This window comes from Schistocerca gregaria, chromosome X, assembly GCF_023897955.1.
Source record: "Schistocerca gregaria isolate iqSchGreg1 chromosome X, iqSchGreg1.2, whole genome shotgun sequence".
Classification (NCBI taxonomy): domain Eukaryota; kingdom Metazoa; phylum Arthropoda; class Insecta; order Orthoptera; family Acrididae; genus Schistocerca; species Schistocerca gregaria.
In genome coordinates, this window is record NC_064931.1 from 758,082,438 (window position 1) to 758,102,731 (window position 20,294).

General features: G+C 44.0%; 1 protein-coding gene across 1 annotated transcript in view; it reads right to left on the minus strand.

The window, feature by feature from the left end:
• Positions 1-20,294, minus strand: part of LOC126297817 (lipase 1-like) — a 265,176-nt gene that overhangs the window by 94,230 nt on the left and 150,652 nt on the right. The window contains exon 5 of the mRNA XM_049989046.1: positions 2,607-2,765. Within this exon, the coding sequence (XP_049845003.1) occupies positions 2,607-2,765 (159 nt within the window). The remainder of the gene's footprint in view (positions 1-2,606; positions 2,766-20,294) is intronic.

Sequence of the window (20,294 nt, forward strand, 5' to 3'; positions counted from 1 at the left end):
TCGCGATAGGCTACAATCCGACCTTTATCAAAGTCGTAAAGGTGATGGTACGCATTTCTCCTGCTTACACGAGGCATCACAACAACGTTTCACCAGGAAACGCCGGTCAACTGCTGTTTGTGTATGAGAAATCGGTTGGAAACTTTCCTCATGTCAGCACGCTGTAGGTGTCGCCACCGGCGCTAACCTTGTGTGACTGCTCTGAAAAGCTAATTATTTGCATATCACAGCATCTTCCTCCTGTCGCTTAAATTTCGCGTCTGTAGCACGTCATCTTCGTGGTGTAGCAATTTTAATGGCCAGTAGTGTAATTTTGTAGTCATGAATGGTGCTGGCTGGGCACTACCTCCAACGCTCTAAACAGTTTCGGAACAAAATCTTCCCTTCGCCGCCCGCACCGAGCATATATAGGTAACGAGGTATCTACTGCCTCTTAGTAACTGGCAGCTTCCCCTCTGCTTGGAAACACGCGAAGGTTGTTGCCATTCCTAAACCTGGTAAGCATACTAGACTCGCGCACAATTGTAGGCTGACAAGCCTACTGCCAGCCCTTTCTGAGGTTATCGAAAGGCTGTGCAGACAAGTAAAGGGTGAGCGCCTCCTTCCGAATGAGCACTTCGGTTTCCGGAGCGGGCACTGAACCCAACAACAGCTCCATCGATTGTTAGAACAGCCAATGGGACCGCTGGACCGTAGAGATTACCTTGGGGAGATACTTCTCGACGTGTCCAAGGCATTAGGCAGCGTATGGCATAACGGCCTCCTGTACAAGCTTCTTGTAATGAGGGTACCAGGGTCACACTCCGCCTGCTCAAAACCTACCTAAATGACCGCATTTTTCATGTTCGAGCGGACGGAATTATATCCACAGCAAGACGAATCCGGGCGGTAGTGTCGCAGGGGTCTGTTCTCGGCCCCCTGCTGTGCACTTAATATACGTCTGACATGCCGAAAACGTCCAGTGTCGAGCCTGCATTTTATGCAGACGACACAGCGCTCTTTGTGCACAGTCTCAGCACGCACATTATGAGTTGTCTGCAGGAAGTGTACGATAACCTTGTATCTTAGGCGACCAAATGGCGACTCAAGATGAATGCGCACAAAAGTCAAGCGCTGGTCGTTACCAGGAAAAAGCTTCCTGAAGATTTAGTACCGCTTCGTATCACGGGAGGCCCCATCCGATGGTCACGAACCAGGAAATACCTCGGCGTGACCCTAGATCAGCACATGACCTGGGGACATCGCGTTGGGTCGCCTACGCGCGCTTTACCCAATTTTAAACCCAACAACGACGTTACGCACCCAATGTGGATTAACACTATATCTGGCACTCATTAGGTCAGTTACAGAGTAGGCTTCTATGGTATGGGGCAAGGCTGCCCACATCCGCATTGAAAACAACAGAAAGTGCAGAACAAAGCTCTCCGCCTTGCTCTGCACTTACCCAGACACTTCCCCACTAGGGAGCTTATGAGCAGGCTAGTGTTCCCACGTTAAAGGGCCGCATCAAACAGATCACTCGCCAGTTCTATGAAGAGGCGCAGCAGTCTGAAAACCCATTAATAGCCAGTCTGGTCAGCCAGATACATTGACGCCCAAGTAAAAGGTGGCCGGACCTGACGAGTGAATAAAGCGCGCAATAAGAGAAATAGTGAACAAAACAAGAATAGTATCTTGAGCGGACACATAAAAAAGAGAAGAATTTTAAAAAACCGAACAAATAGAACAGTTAAGTAGGAAAAGCACTAAAAGTGCGAGAAATACAAAAGAAAATACGTAGATCCAGAGATCTCCTAAAGTCAGTCAGTCAGTCAGCTGTTCGCGTCCGTTTAAGCCCCGGATGGCGTTAATAATGGCTGACGTTATTGTGTTTCGGTCGATTGATATGTTGCGTATATGTTGTGAAACTATGTAAAAGTTAACTTACTTGGATTCTGAATATATCTGGAAAACCCGTGTTTCGTTCTCCATATTCTATTTAGTATGCTGCCCGCTATATTATAGAAAACAGCGGTAAGTTATTCTCCACTTTTAAGGCAAGCAGTTAACTTTTCCTGAATGGGAACAAAGAATAGAAATCGTTCTGAACTGTTTCGTGTGCTGAGAACAATAGAACAAACTTTAATGATTTGCTTACTTATTCTTGTGCATGTGGAACAATGTTTCTTTAAACAACAATAGACTGTTATCTTCGTGGTTCCTGATCCCTTAGTATTATACTTAGACAATGAACAATACGTTCTCCATCGCTCTCTTGATGACCGCGTAAATAGTTTTCAGACCATTGTAAAAAGCTATGGTATCCCAGAATCGCATAAGACTACCAGACATTTCAGTTTACAACTAGAGAACAAAATACAATAATCATTACCCATAGCCCCATTCGCTGTCTTAAAAAGTCAAATTTATATGTGTACAAGTAGTGAAAAGTATTTTTCCTCTTTAAGAGAAGAAAATAAAAGCCCACTGATGATGCTGAAAGTTCAGTGAAACTTGTCTGGGAAATAGAAGAAAAGATAAAATTATGTTTTGCTCAAGGTGGGTCCCCTGCAAATACAAATCTATTTAAATTGTTATCAGTATATGCATTTGTACATGGTACTCACCTTATTTAAACCTTGAGGATCCCACCCATAAAGAGTTTGAACGAGGTTCAGACAGAGATCTTGCGTAGGTTTGTCGTCCCCACAAGTCTTCTGCAACAGCGAGCAAGATTCTTTGGTCGTGGGCGGAACTCTGTATATGCGCGCTCGCTGGAGGAGGCTCTGTGGGCACAAATAAGGTAGCGCTATGATTAATATTTACACATTTAGGTTTTGACGACATAATTTTTTATGTCAGAGTCGAACTATTATCTATGAGTCTATAACAATATGACGAAAACAGTGGCTGGACCACAATACTTACGCCAGCAATCTCTGACTTCACTCTGTCATTGAACTTCCAGGATAGACGGGCGTTAGCAACTACAATTTGAACGTGCTATCGTAAGTTTTAACAATGTTGACTGTTAAAACTGGCGGATGAACTTGTGTGGTCGTGTTCTGCGCTGTTACAATTGTATTCAGCCGTGCAATTCGAACACGTATATATCTGATACTTAATTATATACTGTTTGAAAGCAGACTTAAGTGATTTTATCAGGTGCACTTCGTGCCTTGGTATCGTCCCCCTGAATGGACTCGCTATTTAGCTGGTTCCATGAAATCAGATACGTAAACGTTCTGTAAAAGAAGGATGAAGATCGGTATGCTCAGTTACTAAAAACGTTTTGTGTTTAGAGAATGACAGAAGAGAACGTCCCGTGCACCTACAAAAACATTCAGTATGCAATGTCAAGGTGAAAAGTTCTTGGCTTGACAAATTTGTCTATAAATTGTTTCATCGTGATCAATAACGTGGTCTGCGGAATAATTTTGTTTGTATGGCTATTTGAATTTGTCATGATTTGTTGTTATGAATAATGTCTCACAAAATTCTTTGTTTTGAATGGTTCCTCGCTAATGAAAATTGATCGAAAACTGATGAAGTTACAGGAGTCTACTCCTTGGTTTTCAATTGTAAAGGAATAGATGACTGAATTAAAACGTGTCTGCTCTTCTCGCGAAGATAAACCATGTGGATGACGACCCAACCTTGCACGGCTGCTACTGCATTTATCGCGATTCTCTTGCCCAACGTGAAGTCCCGAGCGACTGGAAAAAAAGCGCAGGTGACGCCTGTAGATAAGAAGGGTAGAAGGACGGATCCTCAAAATTACAGACGAATATCCTTAACATCAGTTTGTTGCAGGATTCTCGAACATATTCTCAGTTCGAATGTAATGAATTTCCTTGAGCCAGAGAAGTTGCTGTCCATGCATCAGCACGGCTTTAGAAATCATCGCTCCTGCGAAGGTGTGGTAGGTCCGATGTTGTTTTCTATCTACATAAATGATCTTTTGGATAGAGTGGATACCAATGTGCGCCTGTTTGCTGATGATGCTGTGGTGTACGGGAAGGTGTCGACGTTGAGTGACTGTAGGATGCAAGATGACTTGGACAGGATTTGTGATTGGTGTAAAGAATGGCAGCTAACTCTAAATATAGATAAGTGTAAATTAATGCAGATGAATAGGAAAAAGAATCCCGTAATGTTTGAATACTCCATTAGTAGTGTAGCACTTGACACAGTCACGCCGATTAAATATTTGGGCGTAACATTGCAGAGTGATATGAAGTGGGACAAGCATGTAATGGCAGTTGTGGGGAAGGCGGATAGTCGTCTTCGGTTCATTGCTAGAATTTTGGGAAGATGTGGTTCATCTGTAAAGGATACCGATTATAAAACACTAATACGACCTATTCTTGAGTACTGCTCGAGCGTTTGGGATCCCTATCAGGTCGGATTGAGGGACGACATTGAAGCAATTTAGAGGCGGACTGCTAGATTTGTTACTGGTAGATTTGATCATCACGCGAGTGTTACGGAAATGCTCCAGGAACTCGGGTGGGAGTCTCTGGAGGAAATGAGGCGTTCTTTTCGTGAATCGCTGCTGAAGAAATTCAGAGAACCAGCATTTGAGGCTGACTGCAGTACAATTTTACTGCGGCCAACTTATATTTCGCGGAAAGACCATAAAGATAAGATAAGAGAGATTAGGGCTCGTACAGAGGCATATAGGCAGTCATTTTTCCCTCGTTCTGTTTGGGAGTGGAACAGGGAGAGAAGATGCTAGTTGTGGTACGAGGTACCCTCCGCCACGCACCGTATGGTGGATTGCGGGGTATGTATGTAGATGTAGATGTAGAACGCTGATAAAATGCTTAGGATGGTATTGTACGACGGGTGCTTAAAGCTAACGCCTTAGGAGTGTCACAAGAAAGGAAATCGTATACAGATTGTAAAGGATACCTGTTTACAACGTACCCGAGTGATGTAGTGGAAATCAAGACGAACAGTTTTATATGAGACACTTGGAATTTATCTAACCGGAAAAAAATATCAAACTGGCCTATAAAAGCCATCTAAGCTATAGCGCATGCATACTACGCGATATTTAGAATATCTTTTCGCCTTCTTACGCCACTGGCTTAGGCGGTCACACTTTTATTTTTTTATTTTGTTAACATTAGAAATATAGTTTCCTATGACCAAAATGAAAGAAAAAAGACTTCTGTAAGTTGTGTGAAAACTAATTGCCTTTACAAGTCCAGCTAAATCCAAACCTCCCAAGCAAAGCACTCTCTCAGTAAGACGGCTAGAGAAACAAAACGGCTGAATTGTTTTATAATGAATAATTCCAAGGAAGCTGCTCATAATGTTTCTTCTTAACTACAAGCTTATTTCGGCTATAGCGCCATTCTTAAGTAAAATTGTAGATGTTACATTTAGTGAGTCTACTTACTTTTATAAAAGTTTATAAAAGTTGCACATAGAGGGCAGTATACGTATATACTTAAATCTAGTTGGAATAGGTACTTATACTGCATCAGTGACTAAACTGTCGACTGTCTATTTGTCGCTACCTTGTTATATTCATCTAAGTTCCATTTTTATCTAATATTTTTGTAAAATACTTTGGACGGCTAGTTTGACAGTTTATTCTCGTTTATGCTTTATGTTTACAGGGTAATCTTCGCTATTCAGTGATGTTAGTTGTATTTCACTGATATTATAATTTTACTATTATTTGTATCTATGGTTTTTTATTTTTTATTTACTATATTTTTTTATCCGTTATCATTTTCCAAAAGTCAGTAAAATTTTCTAAACAATTTTTATATTCCAGATCGATTTGTTCATTAAGGATGTCGTTTGCATAGTTTTTTGTTTGTATGTATGTTTCTGATTCTTCCAAGATGTTCATGGTATGTCCTTTTGGTATTTTTTGTAGAACTTGCTAGCATTTTCGAGATGTTCTGCTCTGTGGTTTTGGTTTTTGAGATGCAGGTAAAAGCTTGACTGACTGCTGTCACAATTTCATGTGTGTTCTTTGAATCTAGTGCTAAATTCTATATCGGTTAAAGGGCACGAAATACACTCCTGGAAATCGAAATAAGAACACCGTGAATTCATTGTTCCAGGAAGGGGAAACTTTATTGACACATTCCTGGGGTCAGATACATCACATGATCACACTGACAGAACCACAGGCACATTGACACAGGCAACAGAGCATGCACAATGTCGGCACTAGTACAGTGTATATCCACCTTTCGCAGCAATGCAGGCTGCTATTCTCACATGGAGACGATCGTAGAGATGCTGGATGTAGTCCTGTGGAACGGCTTGCCATGCCATTTCCACCTGGCGCCTCAGTTGGACCAGCGTTCGTGCTGGACGTGCAGACCGCGTGAGACGACGCTTCATCCAGTCCCAAACATGCTCAATGGGGGACAGATCCGGAGATCTTGCTGGCCAGGGTAGTTGACTTACACCTTCTAGAGCACGTTGGGTGGCACGGGATACATGCGGACGTGCATTGTCCTGTTGGAACAGCAAGTTTCCTTGCCGGTCTAGGAATGGTAGAACGATGGGTTCGATGACGTGTACCGTGCGCTATTCAGTGTCCCCTCGACGATCACCAGAGGTGTACGGCCAGTGTAGGAGATCGCTCCCCACATCGTGATGCCAGGTGTTGGCCCTGTGTGCTTCGGTCGTATGCAGTCCTGATTGTGGCGCTCACCTGCACGGCGCCAAACACGCATACGACCATCATTGGCACCAAGGCAGAAGCGACTCTCATCGCTGAAGACGACACGTCTCCATTCGTCCCTCCAATCACGCCTGTCGCGACACCACTGGAGGCGGGCTGCACGATGTTGGGGCGTGAGCGGAAGACGGCCTAACGGTGTGCGGGACCGTAGCCCAGCTTCATGGAGACGGTTGCGAAAGGTCCTCGCCGATACCTCAGGAGCAACAGTGTCCCTAATTTGCTGAGAAGTGGCGGTGCGGTCCCCTACGGCAGTGCGTAGGATCCTACGGTCTTGGCGTGCATCCGTGCGTCGCTGCGGTCCGGTCCCAGGTCGACGGGCACATGCACCTTCCGCCGACCACTGGCGACAACATCGATGTACTGTGGAGACCTCACGCCCCACGTGTTGAGCAATTCGGCGGTACGTCCACCCGGCCTCCCGCATGCCCACTATACGCCCTCGCTCAAAGTCCGTCAACTGCACATACGGTTCACGTCCACGCTGTTGCGGCATGCTACCAGTGTTAAAGACGGCGATGGAGCTCCGTATGCCACGGCAAACTGGCTGACACTGACGGCGGCGGTGCACAAATGCTGCGCAGCTAGCGCCATTCGACGGCCAACACCGCGGTTCCTGGTGTGTCCGCTGTGCCGTGCGTGTGATCATTGCTTGTACAGCCCTCTCACAGTGTCGGGAGCAAGTATGGTGGGTCTGACACACCGGTGTCAATGTGTCCTTTTTTCCGTGTATTAGCATTCACGAAAATGTTCTATACAAATAGAACTAACGTGATTATAGCAATTTGGCAACAAACAGATGGTCGACAGTTTACTCATTGATACAATATGGGCATCTATTCCAACTAGATGTAAGCATGTATATAAACTGACTTTTATTTACATTTTTTATAAACGTAAGTAGACTCGACAAGTGTAACATCTAGAGCAAAAGCGCCCATAGCCGTTGGAAAAGAGAGGCGCCCCCCCCCTCTCCAAACCCAGCTCACAGGCAAGGAAAAAAATATTGATATAAAGTGTATTTCTTTTAAAAATGATTTAAAAGTCGGTGTTACGCAAGTCTGTAACATGGTTGAATCTGGAAATTTATTAGGGCTACTTACAGGTCATCTTTTGCCTTTCAGAACATTAAAAATGCTTCATTCTTCCCGCTTTGTCCCCCCCGCCCTCTTCTATAAACTATCGCAGGGCGCGCTTGATCTACAGGTTTCCTTGAGAAAGGCGCTGTGGCCGAAACAAGCTTCTACTAACTAAATATTAGCTACTTACCTGGAATTTTTCATTATAAAAAGTCATATTATGACCAAAAAAATATTGATTTCATTGTTAATTTAAGACAGTTAAAATTCATAAAGCTCTGAGATAAACTTTCACAAACATCTGTTTTAAAATTTGTAAGTGAAATAACAAGGTGCGTTTAATACTCAATGCGGATTTTCTTGAAAAAAAGTAACGAGTTTCAGACGTTTAATTCTGACGAAGCTGGTGAAGTAAGACGGCGATAGGATATTGAAAACATCGCTCGGTGCAAATTCGCTACAGTAGGTGATTTTTGCAGGCCAATCTGAGATTGTCTGCTGGCTTAGTAGATCACAAGTGCCCTACATCAACTTGTTCGTCTGAATGTACCTACACAAATGTGGTACGCTGTAAATGATTATCGTTTCCACCATGTATTTTAAATGACGAAGTAACTACTAGAAAAGTTAGCACACGAATTTTTCAGCAAATTATCCCATTTTAAAACAACTGCAACCGACTTCTTGCGCCGATTATGTACTGTAGGTGAGCTGTAGGTACACTGTTCCAAGTCAGAACAATACCACAGTCAAAGTATTTCGTAGAAGCAGGCTTATGCCGATCAAGGTATCGGTTCACCGGGGGAGGGGGGGGGGGGAGCACAGATCGTAACAGTCTCCCTGGAATACATCTTGCCATCACCCCCTTTTTTAACATGCCACATATCTATGATTTTTGTGATACTAGTGAAAGATATAGCACGCCTTATAACAATAATAATTTGATTACAAAACTATCTAAAATATTTTAATACAATAACAATTTGTTAACGTCAGTGCTCAGTAAATAGCTTTAGCTTAACTTTTAATAAATTGCAGTTGAGAAAAACAGTGCTTCAAAACCATTCATCCCAAAATTTGAGAAATACAAGTGTCATGCACTTGAGTTAGGTACTACATTAGAAGAAGCTCGCTCAACTCTGACAGCATCATAATTTACCCGAAACAAAGTCGAAAAGTACACTTATCATTATTAGTATTATACTTAGCACTACGATTGTGAATTCAAGTCTATAGACTATTCCTATGTGGGTGTGGAATCTGTCTACATTATTTCTCTTGTTTTTCCTTTGTGGAGGGTCTTTCACTTTCTGTGTTGCCTTACTCAGCTTGCTGTGGTTTGTCGATTCTGCCTATGGACTCAGGAAATCTGTCAGTTTTTTTTTTTTTTGTTGGTAGCCGGTATGGTCGCTTTACCTGGCTGTAATGTCAAGTCCATGTAAGTGGGAAAGCCATCAAGTAAGCGATTGTAAAGCATCCTGTGCTAAACATAGCTTGATATTTCTAGAAGTCTTTATCACTTTCAAGACAATACAGAAAAATGATTGTACAGGGTAAACGACTGTCTGTATGCATACGTTAAGTACGAATTTATCTGGCTTTATAATCATGTTCATTTTCTGGACTACACGCAGAATATAAAGTGTATCTTTACAGAAAATTTCTCTGTGATTCGCAATGTGTCTCTTATAGCTGCTGCCATTGAGGATCGAGGAGTGTCCTTATGGCACTTCTGTGCTTCTTAAAAAAGTACATGACTCGGTCTTTTTTCACTTTCAGCCTACAGCTATCGTTGTGCTTAAGCATCAGTTGGGCACATAAATCTATTAAAATCTATAATTTTACGTTGTTTAGTCTTGCACTGAGCGATTCGTTATTTCACTATATTATCGAAAGCTTTTTCCTTTCTTTTAATACAATTTCCTTGTCTTTCTGCCACTGATTTTCGTTTTCATTCCTTCAATAGTTTCATTTACTTCAAATTTTCATTCTTAAATCTCTTCCTGCACTTCTTCTAAACTTAGAAATTTTTTGGTCAACACTTCTTTGCAATTACCATTTTAGTTCCTCAATGGTTTGTCCTGTTTCATCCTTAAGACTGCCACATGTTTCTTAAAATCTTTTAGCCCAGGATTTAATTTCAGCTATTTCAATCCACTCTGCCCTGCTTTTAATTTCCTTGTAACACTACCATTCAGATAATTTATCGCATATATCGAACAAGTCACTAAATTTGCTTACACACTAGAATCGAATTTAGTTTCCATTGTCATCCCTTGTTTCGGATTCGCTATTACAGATTCACTTCCTTCATTTCTATTTCAAAAACGTCAAAATCATCTTTCTAGTTCATTTGAACTTTGTGGTCCATTTATGATATTATTATAATACTGTTGTAATAAGAGAAACAGTCTGTTGGTGAACTTCGTAGGGAAATAGAAGAAGTACTGAATAGTGTCGAACGTGAAATCTATGATTTTACCCTAGTTAGAAACCTTTGAAGCTGATGAAAAAAATATACATATCCTATACCCCAAACAGAGATGAAAATTTAGAGAATGAACTAGAACAACTGAAGAAGGTATGGGAAAAAATGTTTCAGCTAGATAAAGGAGACACAGTAAAGGAATACAGCATGGTGAAATACATATAGGGGCTTTGATTTGGATTAAGACACATGAAAAACCAAAGAGATAAATTCAGAGATTTTAGCTTTTTTACATGTCTAATGAGAGTTTATGTGGCTAACATATGAAACTCAAATGTAATTATCTTTTGTACTCAAAATGTACAAGTGAATATGGTTTGAGAAATGTGGTGAACTTAGAGCTCTACAGACCGAGAAGAGACACAATGAGGAAGTTTAATAAAATAGGATGGGCACCTATGCCAAAGAAACCAATAAAGAGCGGGAATAAGAGAAACATTGAACTTGAGAAGCAAGAGGATGTAATAGAGTCTGAGAACGTAGTATAAACACTGAGGGATGGACGAGATAAAAGCAGAAATGGAACACAAGGAAACAGTGCTTTTTTCTTTTGAAAGAGTTAGGCAGGGAGGCCATTTGAGTAAGTTAGTACAAGATTATTTCAAATGTGGAATAAATGTACAGTAGAGTCTCGATTATCCGATCTTCGGTTATCCGACCTTCTTGTTATCCGACCCTTTCACCGCGCTGGCCGTGCGCCAGCCGACGACACGTCAGTGACTAACGTGTTGTTTGTTGATACTCAGCTCATTGTCGCCGTCTGCTATTCCTCACTCCTCAGTGCTAACTTAGATCTGTAGTGGAGTTCACGTGTTGCACTTTGTTTATTGTAAAAATTTGTGGTGATGGCTTCAAAACGGAAAAATGTGGTCGTTTCAATGGGAGAAAAACGTTAAACTTTAAAAAGAATAGACAACGGTGAAACTTTATTAAAAGTGGCGCAAGATTATAACGTCGGAAAAGCAACAGTTGGAGACTGGAAAAGGAACCGCAATGAAATTGAGAAGTGCTGTTCTTAGCGAGCAACCTCGGCTGTTTCGGAAGATCGGAAAACCATGAAAAAGTGTGGTTATGAAAAAGTAAGTGAAGCTTTGTTCCTATGGTTTACTCAACAAAGAGATAAAGGTGTGCCCATGTCGGGACCTATTTTGCAGGAAAAAACCTTAAAGTTTCGTAACGAACTAAACGAAGGTGAACCTGATTTCACAGCTAGTGTAGGCTGGCTCGATAGGTGGAAGAAAAGATACAGTATTCGGCAACTTAATGTTTGTGGTGAAAAGCTTTCAGCAAATTCTGAAGCTGTTCAATTGTTTAGGAATAAACTTCACAAGTTATTGGTCAAGGAAAACTTAACAGGCGATCAAATTTTTAACTGCGACGAGACTGGTCTCAATTACAAAATGTTACCGGAAAAAAACATTAGCGTCAAAGGCCGAAAAGGCAGCGCCAGGCTACAAACGTAGCAAAGAAAGAGTGACAATTCTTGCATGCAGTAACGCCACAGCAAATTTGAAAATGAAACTGTCTATGATAGGCAAGCCAAAAAAAAAAAACGAGAGCATTTAAAAATGTATCGGTCTGTGGAATCGATTCGTCAGTATTTGATGTGGTTTACGAAATATATCCAGCGGTAATGTTAGGTGACTCACCCTGTATTAACTGCTTGTTGGAAATGCGAAAACATGTCTGATGACTCCCAGCCATGCACAGAAAACTGGGTGTCACTGGTATGAGGTCATTGAAACACAGTGACAAATGGGGCTGGTCCCACAAAACGAGGCAGTTGAAGAACTGGGAAAAGACAACATGTGTCCATCAACCAGCACTTTGGTGGTGTTCTTAATTACAACATGGCCTGGGGTAACGTAGGGATCGCTTCACATGGGGAAGAATAATCGGGAAACTGAAAGAAAGACGAAGTGTGATGAGTGTAGACCAAGAGTTTTACATCGCTCACAGCCTAATTTTACATGCATGGGTAGCATTCTGAACCACAGGCTCTCTGCCAAAAGGAGAGGAGGTGTTCGACCATTGTCAACTACACAACAGATAATGGCTACATTGAACAACAGGCAGAAAGGGACTCATGGCAAACAGCAGCTACAATTGCAACCACATCTAACAGGACTTCACAGTGGCACTGCGACTGGATGGGATGGTCTCTTTTTCCCAACGACGAGTGCAATTGGAACCATTGACACTCGCAATAGTTCTAAGAGCATAGGGACTGGACCAATGTGGAGGAGGGTCAGTGTATGTATACGCATATATATTTCCATTTAACAGCCTTCTGATGAAGGAAGCTCTCAGAGTGGAATTTCCTTATGATACTGCACCATACATTTGTGCTCCATTGTCTTTGGGTATGTCGATGTAAGATGCAAGTTACACTCGTTTGGCTGATCACACATCCTTGGCAACGCGTCTCGTGCCACTATACTCCCATCTAATCGCGACAACATGCAACAGTATCATCCTATGTACTGAAACGCCCGTGGGACTCGACGCTACATTATGTAACAGCGTTGGGACTTTGCGGTCAGGATCTGGTCGCACCATCACCCCTTTGGCATTGGCGAGTGGCCTTGTGGAAGATGACCAGTTCGGCGGCACCACCTCGTGGCGTGCAGTCTCGTTCCCTAGCATCGTTATCACCTCCAGTGACACCGCAGGGCAGAGGCCATGTTATGCGGATGGAGTTGCTTGCTCTGGCCACACCTGATAGCAGCTTCAGAAAATGGGTAGCCACCGAACACCTGATAGTACTGTACATATCATTCAGAGGAGGAATTATGAGCTCTGCACAAAATTCGTGAAGTTGTGAGGTGTCATGCTCTGGTCAGCCAACAGGAGAACAGCCGGCAGCATCGAAGTCTGCTCACATTGCTCCATCAAAGATCGTTCGCAGCTAGATGAACAGGACATTTTCGGATGATAACAGATCTGGTATGAGTAGTGATTCTCCGTATACCCTCATATGGCCAGAGGTGGGAAAACATCATGTACCCAGGAACGTTTTTGAACAAGATCAGTTTGGTGGTCCATGTGGTTGGTGTGAGGAGGCATAATGTTGCATCGACATGCTAACCCCCAAATCTTTGAACACAGTACACTTACCTCTCAACGTTATTGTGACACAGAACTCCTTCCCACATGCATCTTTTCAGAAGTGCATTCGGTCTTGACTTCATTTTTATGGATTACGATGTAGGACCACATCAAACAGCTCTTGGAACGAGAGTATATTCGGTGGATGGACTGGCCTGTCCGTATCTCTGACTTAAATCCCATCAAGCAGGTGTGGGGTGTGTTCTTGGACATACTGCAGCACGTCCCGTGCACCAACGACCATCTAGCAGCTGCCAACCATGATGGTGGTGGAATGGAACGCCCTACCACCGACCTTTTGGCAGGCATAGGAGCATGTTGCAGAGTATGCTTTGCTGTCTAAGGTCATCACTCACCCTATCAAGAACCATGTCCTGACTTCGGTAATGTTCAGGGGACCATCATAAACTGCGGTACTTCAGTGTAATTAGTACCTTTGACTAAAAATGTCATTTCTGTTCGCCTCACTGCGTATTTCTTTCAGTTACCGTATGTAGTACACTGCAGCAGTTCTTTGTATTTTTGGTCCAAAGTTCATTGAGCTGTGTTATTTGGCAGTGACATATCATGCAAAAGTTACTTTCGTCCTTAAGTCTTCAACACTTGAGTGCAAGTGCAGTAGAGTCTCGATTATCCGCCGGCCGTGGTGGCCGTGCGGTTCTAGGCGCTGCAGTCCGGAACCGCGGGACTGCTACGGTCGCAGGTTCGAATCCTACCTCGGGCATGGATGTATATGACGTCCTTAGGTTAGTTAGGTGTAAGTAGTTCTAAGATCTAGGGGATGATGACCTAAGATGTTAAGTCCCATAGTGCTCAGAGCCATTTGAACCATTTGAACCTCGATTGTCCGACCTAATCTGGCTGCGGCAAGGTCGGATAAGCGGGAAGGTCGGATAACACGAAAAATAATACAAAAAAACAACACAAAATTAAACTAAAGTAGGCCAAATGAATTAAACATTGAATACAATACAAAGCAAATTAGACGGAATAGATATTTACTGTGTGAAGAAGTTAGTAATTGTCTTTTGTTTGCCTGCTGCTTGCCGTTTTTTTTTTTTTTTTTGCCGCTAAATCATGTAGTCTCTTAAGAAGTAAAACCTCTGTAGACAATGTTTCCTCCAGTTGTTCTACATATTTTAAAGCAGTTTCTAAGGCCTTGTGTTCTTCGTTGTGAGAAATCTTGGGCGCACTTTCCTCCACTACATCCGCTTCTTCTTCTTCGTTTACCATGTTGACTATTTCTTCATCTGACACTTCAAATTCTTCACCTTGGACAATCCATTCATTTATGTCATCTTCTGTGGCGTTAGCAAATCCCAGAATGCCTCGAGCATGGATGTGTGTGATGTCCTTAGGTTAGTTAGGTTTAATTAGTTTTAAGTTATAGGCGACTGATGACCTCAGAAGTTAAGTCGCATAGTGCTCAGGGCCATTTGAACCAGAACTTTTCGTAACAATGAAAGCAGGGTAGTATTTTCTGGTTCGGTCTGCTGCTGTAGATTTTCATCATCTGGAGAATTTTCTTGGTTTTCCTGTAGCAAAATTTTCCAGGATTTTGCAATTGTTTTTGCTCCAACACTCTCCCAAGATTGGGCCACGTCATAAGCTACGTCTTTCAAATTAACAAAGCTCAACTGCTCTAGCATATCTTCTCCATTGTTCGTAGCATTAATTAAAGAGGAAAGCAAGTTTCTGCGGTAGTTTCTCTTCTGTGTCTCTAAGGTCCCTTGGTCCACAGGCTGACATAAATATGTGACATTTCGAGGCAAAAACATGGCCTTTATATCTCGATCTTGAAGTTCATCATCATTAGGATGACAAGTGGCATTGTCTAGAAGCAACAGGGCTCTGCGGGGCAAGTTTTGGCTTTCAAAAACTTTTAAGTTTGTGGCAAGAACTCTTTAAAAAACCATTCTTTGAAAATGTCTGAGCTCATCCAAGCATTTTTTTTGGTTTTTATATTTCCGGAGATATTGTAACCTAAAGTTGACGCTTGAGTACCACTCCTCCGCTGTTCGATCGTGTGTATCGGAGAGCACCGAATTACGTAGGGATCCAAAGGGAACGGTGATGGACCTTAGGTACAGAAGAGACTGGAACAGCACATTACGTCCACATGCTAAAATCTTTTTATTGGTCTTTTTCACTGACGCACATGTACATTACCATGAGGGGTGAGGTACACGTACTCACGTGGTTTCCGTTTTCAGTTACGGAGTGGAATAGAGTGTGTCCCGACATGTCAGGCCAATAGATGTTCAATGTGGTGGCCATCATTTGCTGCACACAATTGTAATCTCTGGCGTAATGAATGTCGTACACGCCGCAGTACATCTGGTGTAATGTCGCCACTGGCTGCCACAATACGTTGTTTCATATCCTCTGCGATTGTAGGCACATCACGGTACACATTCTCCTTTAAACGTACCCTACAGAAAGAAGTCCAGAGGTGTAAGATCAGGAGAACGGGCTGGCCAATTCATGCGTCTTCCACGTCCTATGAAACTCGCGTCGAACATCCTGTCAAGGGTCAGCCTAGTGTTAATTGCGGAATGTGCAGGTGCACCATCATGCTGATACCACATAAGTCGACGCGTTTCCAGTGGGACATTTTCGAGCAACGTCGGCGGATCATTCTGTAGAAACGCGATGTACACTCCTGGAAATGGAAAAAAGAACACATTGACACCGGTGTGTCAGACCCACCATACTTGCTCCGGACACTGCGAGAGGACTGTACAAGCAATGATCACACGAACGGCACAGCGGACACACCAGGAACCGCGGTGTTGGCCGTCGAATGGCGTTAGCTGCGCAGCATTTGTGCACCGCCGCCGTCAGTGTCAACCAGTTTGCCGTGGCATACGGAGCTCCATCGCAGTCTTTAACACTGGTAGCATGCCGCGACAGCGTGGACGTGAACCGTATGTGTAGTCGACGGACTTTGAGCGAGACGTATAGTGGGCATGCGGGAGGCCGGGTGGACGTACCGCCGAATTGCTCAACACGTGGGGCGTGAGGTCTCCACAGTACATCGATGTTGTCGCCAGTGGTCGGCGGAAGGTGCACGTGCCCGTCGACCTGGGAACGGACCGCAGCGACGCACGGATGCACGCCAAGACCGTAGAATCCTACGCAGTGCCGTAGGGGACCGCACCGCCACTTCCCAGCAAATTAGGGACACTGTTGCTCCTGGGGTATCGGCGAGGACCATTCGCAACCGTCTCCATGAAGCTGGGCTACGGTCCCGCACACCGTTAGGCCGTCTTCCGCTCACGCCCCAACATCGTGCAGCCCGCCTCCAGTGGTGTCGCGACAGGCGTGAATAGAGGGACGAATGGAGACGTGTCGTCTTCAGCTATGAAAGTCGCTTCTGCCTTGGTGCCAATGATGGTCGTATGCGTGTTTGGCGCCGTGCAGGTGAGCGCCACAATCAGGACTGCATACGACCGAGGCACACAGGGCCAACACCCGGCATCATGGTGTGGGGAGCGATCTCCTACACTGGCCGTACACCTCTGGTGATCGTCGAGGGGACACTGAATAGTGCATGGTACATCCAAACCGTCATCGAACCCATCGTTCTACCATTCCTAGACCGGCAAGGGAACTTGCTGTTCCAACAGGACAATGCACGTCCGCATGTATCCCGTGCCACCTAACGTGCTCTAGAAGGTGTAAGTCAACTACCATGGCCAGCAAGATCTCCGGATCTGTCCCCCATTGAGCATGTTTGGGACTGGATGAAGCGTCGTCTCACGCGGTCTGCACGTCCAGCACGAACGCTGGTCCAACTGAGGCGCCAGGTGGAAATGGCATGGCAAGCCGTTCCACAGGACTACATCGAGCATCTCTACGATCTTCTCCATGGGAGAATAGCAGCCTGCATTGCTGCGAAAGGTGGATATACACTGTACTAGTGCCGACATTGTGCATGCTCTGTTGCCTGTGTCTATGTGCCTGTGGTTCTGTCAGTGTGATCATGTGATGTATCTGACCCCAGGAATGTGTCAATAAAGTTTCCCCTTCCCGGGACAATGAATTCACGGTGTTCTTATTTCAATTTCCAGGGGTGTATGTTGCAGCTGTTTGGGCCGCTGCATGAAGTGAGGACTAATGAGGTGGTCGCCAATGATTCCGCACCATACATTTACAGTCCACGGTCGCTGTCGCTCTACCTGTCTGAGCTAGCGAGGATTGTCCACGGACCAGTAATGCATGTTCTGTAGATTCACTGCCCCGTGGTTTGTGAAACCCGCTTCATCGGTAAACAGGTAGAACTGCAATGCATTCTCTGTTAATGCCCACTGACAGAATTGCACTCGATGATTAAAGTCATCACCATGTAATTGCTGATGTAGCGACACATGAAACGGGTGAAAGCGGTGACGATGCAGTATGCGCATGACACTACTTTGACTCAGTCCACCGGCTCTCGCAATGTCCCGTGTACTCATGTGTGGGTTCATGGCAACAGCAGCGAACACACCAACTGCACCCGCTTCTCCTGTGACGGGCCTGTTGTATACAGTTGTCGGTAGATGTTTTGCAATGTGCGGCACGTTGGATGGTCTCTGTCCGGGTACCGTTCTGCATACACCCTGCAGGCTTCAGCTGCATTTCGTCGACACTCGCCATAGATGAGTATCATCTCCGCCTTTTCAGAGTTCGAATACACCATGGTCACAGTTCCTACAACACTACACTATCACAGACGTCTGGTAACACGGTGTACTACAGTTGGTCTGCGTGCGGAGACGAATGCAGAATAACAATAGCAGCAAGCGCTACATGCGGACACTGCGATAGCTAGACCAAACCACAACGGTGCACTACAGCCACACTCGTAAAAACGGTCGTCATCGTAAACATGTCCCTGCAGATGCTGCTCGCCGACCGTGGCCCGTGTTTATTACAACACGCAACTGAACGTTGGAGGTTTCAAGCGTCAACTTTAGGTTACAATATCTCCGGATGTAATTAACATTTTACAATACAACAAACGGCACTGATTACGTATTTGTTTATATGTTCAGATGTGCTAACAAAACTAACGTGGTTCCATTTAAAAAAACGTAGGTTTGTGTTAAAAAACATACTTCCGTGCATTTTTGTATGGTTTGTATTAAGCAATTACACTAGCCCCTCTCCTCACGTTCGGTCTGTGGAATCGATTCGTCAGTATTTGATGTGATTTACGAAATATGTCCAGCGGTAACGTTAGGTGACTCACACTGTATATTATGCTTCTTTATCTATATCGCCCTCAAGTTTTGCAGAGTAATGTATTTTGGTTTCATGTCTTCTGTTTTAATTACTTATATTGAGCGTGAGGTGTGTGTGTGTGTGTGGGGGGGGGGATATAAAGGGTGGGAGCATGAGTTAATGAATAAGTATTTAGGGGATTGTCTGCAATATCTGAAAAGTCAGTAAGATGGACTTGAAATTAATTGAAACAACCATAATATTACTATATCTGTTTTGAAACTTAATGTTTAAAAATCACTCAGAGGAACAAAAACTGGTACATTGATAATGGTGTGAAGTGAAAGAACTGAAAACGATACTAGTTAGTGTACGTTGCTCCAAATGTGAAATACCCTATCCATTGAGATTAAACTGAAAACCTTTTTTGTATAATTCCTTTACTTAATATTCCACAGTGAAACCCCTTTTGGTAATACACAGAAGCGCCAAAGAACTGGAATAGGTATGTGTATTCAAATACAGTGATATGTAAACAGGCAGAATCCGGTGCTGCAGCTGGAAACTTCTATATAAGACAACAAGTGTCTGCCGCAAGTTTCAGATCGGTTACTGCTGCTGCGGTGGCAGATTATCAAGAGTTAAGTGAGTCTGAACGTGGTGTTTTAGTCGGCACACGAACGATGGGACACACCACTTTCGAGATAGTGATGAAGTGGGAATCTTCCCGTACGACCATTTCACGAGTGTACCGTGAATATTGAGAATCCGGTAAAACATCAAATCTCCGACATCGCTGCGCCCGGAAAAAGCTCCTGCAAGAACGGGGCCAACGACGACCGAAGACAATCGTTCAACGTGACAGAAGTGCAACCCTTCCGCAAATTTCTGCAGATTTCAATTATGGCCCATCAACAAGTCTCAGTGTGTGAACCATTCAAGAAAACATCATCAACATGTCCGAAAGAACAGCCACCATATCCATATAAGCAAATGATTAGCTTTTCAGGTCATTCACACAAGGTTAGCGCCGGTGACGACACCTACAATGTGCTGACATGAGGAAAGTTTCCAACCGATTTCTCATACACAAATAGCAATAGACCGGCGTTGCCTGGTGAAACGTTGTTGTGATGCCTCGTGCAAGGAGGAGAAATGTGTACCATCATGATTCCGACTTTGATAAAGGTCGGATTCTAGCCTATCGCGACTGCGGTTCATCGTATCGCGACATTGCTGCTCGCGTTGGTCGATATCCAATGGCTGTTAGCAGAATATGGAATCGGTGGGTTCAGGAGGGTAATACGGAACGCTGTGCTGGATCTCAACGGCCTCATATCACTAGCAGTCGAGATGACAGGCATCTTATCCGCATGGCTGTAACGGATCGTGTAGCCACGTCTCATTCCCTGAGTCAACAGATGGGGACGTTTGCAAGACAACAACCATCTGCATGAAAAGTTCGACGACGATTGCAGCAGCATGGACTATCAGCTCGGAGACCATGGCTGCGGTTACCCTTAACGCTGCATCACAGTGAGGAGCGCCTGCGATGGTGTACTCAACGACGAACCTGGGTGCACGAATGGCAAAGCGTCATTTTTTCGGATGAATCCAAGTTCTGTTTACAGCATCATGATGGTCGCATCCGTGTTTGGCGACATCGCGGTGAACGCACATAGCAAGCGTGTATTCGTCAACGCCATACTGGCGTATC